This window comes from Telmatherina bonti (genome assembly GCF_933228915.1).
Source record: "Telmatherina bonti genome assembly, chromosome: 4".
Taxonomy (NCBI): domain Eukaryota; kingdom Metazoa; phylum Chordata; class Actinopteri; order Atheriniformes; family Telmatherinidae; genus Telmatherina; species Telmatherina bonti.
Window position 1 is genome coordinate 6,012,874 of NC_136622.1, and position 6,000 is coordinate 6,018,873.

General features: G+C 47.8%; 1 protein-coding gene across 1 annotated transcript in view; it reads right to left on the reverse strand.

Moving 5' to 3' along the window:
- The window catches only part of dennd2da (DENN/MADD domain containing 2Da), a 30,645-nt gene extending 25,921 nt beyond the window's left edge, over positions 1-4,724 (reverse strand). Inside the window, exon 1 of the mRNA XM_079239771.1 lies at positions 4,663-4,724. Coding sequence (XP_079095897.1) covers positions 4,663-4,696 — 34 coding nt within the window. The 5' untranslated portion in view covers positions 4,697-4,724. The remainder of the gene's footprint in view (positions 1-4,662) is intronic.
- Between the last annotated feature and the right edge of the window lie 1,276 nt (positions 4,725-6,000).

Consider the following 6,000-nt stretch of genomic DNA (forward strand, 5'->3'; position numbering starts at 1 on the left):
AACATCAGCAAAGATGTCTTCATTACAGCTTCTAGAAACTTCATATCTTTACCTGAATCTAAGACCACATGTCCAAACCAACCACAAAGAAACCGCAACAGAAGTTTCCTTTTTACTCTCAGCGACAGCTTTACATGGTCCACCTTCTACCACCAGGTTGGACCCTCTTTTTCTTCCAGAACTGGCTTCATTCTTAGAGACATTCTTCAGAGATTTTGCACCTTCTTTACATAAAAAAACCACACAGTTCCACCTCATCACCATGAGAAGCTCCCGTTCCACCTCATCACCATGAGAATCTCCCGTTCCACCTCATCACCATGAGAATCTCTCGTTCCACCTCATCACCATGAGAATCTCCCGTTCCACCTCATCACCATGAGAATCTCCCGTTCCACCTCCTCACCATGAGAATCTCCCGTTCCACCTCATCACCATGAGAATCTCCCGTTCCACCTCCTCACCATGAGAATCTCCCGTTCCACCTCCTCACCATGAGAATCTCCCGTTCCACCTCATCACCATGAGAATCTCCCGTTCCACCTCATCACCATGAGAATCTCCCGTTCCACCTCCTCACCATGAGAATCTCCCGTTCCACCTCCTCACCATGAGAATCTCCCGTTCCACCTCATCACCATGAGAATCTCCCGTTCCACCTCATCACCATGAGAATCTCCCGTTCCACCTCATCACCATGAGAATCTCCCGTTCCACATCATCACCATGAGAATCTCCCGTTCCACCTCATCACCATGAGAATCTCCCGTTCCACCTCATCATGATGAAAATCTCCCGTTCCACCTCATCATGATGAAAATCTCCTGTTCCACCTCATCACCATGAGAATCTCCCGTTCCACCTCATCACCATGAGAAGCTCCCGTTCCACCTCATCACCATGAGAATCTCCCGTTCCACCTCATCACCATGAGAATCTCCCGTTCCACCTCATCACCATGAGAATCTCCCGTTCCACCTCATCACCATGAGAATCTCCCGTTCCACCTCATCACCATGAGAATCTCCCGTTCCACCTCATCACCATGAAAATCTCCTGTTCCACCTCATCACCATGAGAATCTCCCGTTCCACCTCATCACCATGAGAAGCTCCCGTTCCACCTCATCACCATGAGAATCTCCCGTTCCACCTCATCACCATGAGAATCTCCCGTTCCACCTCATGACCATGAGAATCTCCCGTTCCACCTCATCATGATGAAAATCTCCTGTTCCACCTCATCACCATGAGAATCTCCCGTTCCACCTCATCACCATGAGAATCTCCCGTTCCACCTCATCATGATGAGAATCTCCCGTTCCACCTCATCATGATGAGAATCTCCCGTTCCACCTCATCACCATGAGAATCTCCCGTTCCACCTCATCATGATGAAAATCTCCCGTTCCACCTCATCACCATGAGAATCTCCCGTTCCACCTCATCACCATGAGAATCTCCCGTTCCACCTCATCACCATGAGAATCTCCCGTTCCACCTCATCATGATGAGAATCTCCCGTTCCACCTCATCACCATGAGAATCTCCCGTTCCACCTCATCACCATGAGAAGCTCCCGTTCCACCTCATCACCATGAGAAGCTCCCGTTCCACCTCATCACCATGAGAATCTCCCGTTCCACCTCATCACCATGAGAATCTCCCGTTCCACCTCATCACCATGAGAATCTCCCGTTCCACCTCATCACCATGAGAATCTCCCGTTCCACCTCATCATGATGAGAATCTCCCGTTTCACCTCATCATGATGAAAATCTCCCGTTCCACCTCATCATGATGAAAATCTCCTGTTCCACCTCATCACCATGAGAATCTCCCGTTCCACCTCATCACCATGAGAATCTCCCGTTCCACCTCATCACCATGAGAATCTCCCGTTCCACCTCATCACCATGAGAATCTCCCGTTCCACCTCATCATGATGAGAATCTCCTGTTCCACCTCATCACCATGAGAATCTCCTGTTCCACCTCATCACCATGAGAATCTCCCGTTCCACCTCATCACCATGAGAATCTCCCGTTCCACCTCATCATGATGAGAATCTCCCGTTCCACCTCATCATGATGAGAATCTCCCGTTCCACCTCATCATGATGAAAATCTCCTGTTCCACCTCATCATGATGAGAATCTCCCGTTCCACCTCATCACCATGAGAATCTCCCGTTCCACCTCATCACCATGAGAATCTCCCGTTCCACCACATCACCATGAGAATCTCCCGTTCCACCTCATCACCATGAGAATCTCCCGTTCCACCACATCACCATGAGAATCTCCCGTTCCACCTCATCACCATGAGAATCTCCCGTTCCACCTCATCACCATGAGAAGCTCCAGTTCCACCTCATCATGATGAAAATCTCCTGTTCCACCTCATCATGATGAGAATCTCCCGTTCCACCTCATCACCATGAGAATCTCCCGTTCCACCTCATCACCATGAGAATCTCCCGTTCCACCTCATCACCATGAGAATCTCCCGTTCCACCACATCACCATGAGAATCTCCCGTTCCACCTCATCACCATGAGAATCTCCCGTTCCACCTCATCACCATGAGAATCTCCCGTTCCACCACATCACCATGAGAAGCTCCAGTTCCACCTCATCATGATGAGAATCTCCCGTTCCACCTCATCCCTTTCCATAAAAAGCTTTCAGATACATCTACTGAATGAAAACACTGAAACTCTGCTGTGAGCATGATTCTTAAATAAAGTGGCGCAGGAGACTACACGACTGGTAGCAGGAATGTTTTGATGATGATGATTTAGATTAATATTGCAGACCAGAGACCAGACCAGCTCCAGCCGATGAGCCTCCAGACTTTTGGTGCAACAACAGCTTGCTTGATGTTGCCCCGGGCTTTTCTTGTCCCACAGCGTGATGCCGTGCATGCTGCTGACAGCAGTCCAGCTTTGGGCTCTTTTCACAGCCTGTTTGCACATAAACACTTTAGATGATTGTGCTTTGCAGATTTCCAGCTTCTGGTTCACATGACACAACTTTTATCTTTCAGTTTTTCAGTCTCTGGGACTTCACTGTTTGCCAAGATCTGCTTCCACATTAAAACCGTCCTTCCTGAAGCTTCTACAGCATCAACTGCATCTTATCGTATACAAACAAGGCTGCTGGTGTTGTTTATGTCTTCTTCTTCCACGTCTGCGTCTGTCGAGCAGCCTCTGTTTATAGCAGCTTAGTGGGACATGAAGTCACAAGTGGATGTAAACACAGCGACTGTGACTCAGAACGTGAACTTTCTGCTCGCCGTCTGCAAGAAACACTGATGATGCAGACAGCGGATCAGGTACTCTGCAGGTTAACGGGAAGCTAATGTCACTGGGCTAGCTTTTGTTTTTGTTCCAGAAATCCTGATTCCCCCATGTTTCTCTCCTCTTCCACAGCCAGATGGGTCTTCTTCTGAACTGGTCTTGAGCAACAGACTTCAGACTGTCGTCTTCATGCACACTGGCTTCTTTTTCACTCGCGTTCAGAGGAAACAGTACTGTTTGTTTGGTCAGCCACTCAAGTCTGAGCTATAAATCACTGAAGCATGAAAAAGCTCCGAACCAACAGTGTGTCGACACACAGCAGACAACACGGCCAAGAACCAGTTTAAACTGGATCTTTACAGTTTAACAGACAGAAAACGGGATTTTCCAGCAACAAGGTGATTCTCTGGAAATTTGGCACATCTGACGAAGAACACGGGAAGGACAGAAGAAGAGTCAAGGCTTAAAAACTGTCTGTAGGATCTGAAATCCAACAAAGACCTGGACCAGAACCTGAGAGGTGCATCTGGACCTCCAGCTCAGCTTCATTAGAAACGGTCTCCATGGAAACGTGGCTTCAGGAAGCCAGAAAAGCCTGAGGTCACATGACCCAAGAACTGGACTGAAGATCAGCGGAAACAAGTCTGATAGAGGGACAGATCCTCCACAGAACCCGGATCTCAACGAGTCTGATAGAGGGACGGATCCTCTCCAGAACCAGGACCTCAACGAGTCTGATAGAGGGACGGATCCTCTCCAGAACCAGGACCTCAACGAGTCTGATAGAGGGACGGATCCTCTCCAGAACCAGGACCTCAACGAGTCTGATAGAGGGACGGATCCTCTCCAGAACCAGGACCTAACGAGTCTGATAGAGGGACGGATCCTCTCCAGAACCAGGACCTAACGAGTCTGATAGAGGGACGGATCCTCTCCAGAACAAGGACCTCGACCCGGACCCCCCCCACCTCCTCCTGCCCCCCCATCTGTCCTCAGCCCCCTGGCATGATGAATGCAAGATTAAGTTATTTACAATTATATAAAAATAGACTGAATTAAAATATATAAAAAATATAATATATAATATATTATAATTAGGCTTTTACTGGATGAATACTAAAGAGATAATAAATCGAATAAAATAAATTAATAAAAATGTCAATAAAATGATTTAACGATCTCAAAGCAAAAGAAAAAACTGAAAGTGGTTTTCTGCACGTTTAAACTTGGACCAATCAGAGGTAGAGTAGCGCCGTCTGCCTTCGCTGCGGTGATGAAACAGGAAACTTGTTCACAGCTGAATCACTGCTTATGTGATCTGTGATACAACATGAGCCGTCAGCCAGCTGCAGAGGTTACTCACTCTCTTTCCTCCTTCTGCGGAAGGACGACCACATGACGCTGAACCGCTTGAAGGCCCCTTGTTGTCCATCATCCTCACCTGCTGAAGCTGCACCTGCCAGAGACAAAAACAGCTTCTCAGAAACCACCAAGCAGCGTCGGCTTCGCCACACTTCCTCTGCTACGTGGAAACTCCAGCGTCTGCAAGACTCTGCAGAAAACCGGCTGATGAAACCTCAGCTCGGGCGGGAGTCACATGACACAAAACACTCACATTTCCAACATCCACACAGACCCTGAAGGGATCATTTCTGCTTCCACTATAACTGATTCATGTTACCGCAAATCCCTCGTTTTAAAATCCAGGATTTTCACGATGTTTTTATTTACAGCTGTTTAGACCCGTTCTTCTCAGACGTTTCCACCCACAACCTCCGAGACAACATGCGCTGGTGTTCGCAACCCCACGCCAGAACTGAGTGGTTGGGATGAACCAAATGCAGTCATTCTGTGGATGTAAGGCTGGAAAACTGCCTTAATCTCAACGAAATCATTCGACGACGTGTTCAAAAGGAAGTTTTTCAACTCTGCATTAATGGTTCCTTTTGGACCATCCCAATAAGAATCCCAAATTACAGTTCTACAATTATCTGGCAACCCCCTGAGATGATCTGGCAACCCCAATGGGGTCCCGATCCCCAGTTTGAGCACCATCATTTATTTTTACTGTTATAGTTCACCTGTAAAACAGTTTAGTTTCATAGTTTTCAGCTCAACCTCACTGTGCTATGTTCTAGATGGACTGGTGACCTGGCAAACCCTGCATTTTCCCAGTGGGCTGACTGTTTCTTCACTGGTCTGACTGGTCCATGAAGTTCAGTTATCAGCAGCCTGGGGGCCCATTTATGCTGGATGCAGATAATATACGCAGACAGAGTTTTGTCCATCGCCTGCCGTAGTTACACATGTGATTTGGTCTGTTCTCAAGGAGCTTAGAAAGCAGAGCGATACCAGCAGAAACCACCGGGGGCAGGGTGGAGTCATATCGTTCAATAATCGCAAAATCATTTCAACAGGTTGCCAGATCAGTTTCAATAATATAAAGCCGACATTTATCAAATAAATTTTGGGATATTTAGCAGCGCTACCAGTTTAACCATGAATGCAGAGCGTGTCACAGATCTACACGTCAATAAGCCCCGGCTGCAGGCTGGAAAATGGGGCGTGGTTGGATGTCAAACGGGCGTGGTTGGATGTCAAACGGACGTGGTTGGATGTCAAACGGGCGTGGTTGGATGTCAAACGGGCGTGGTTGGATGTCAAACGGACGTGGTTGGATGTCAAACGGGCGTGGTTGGAT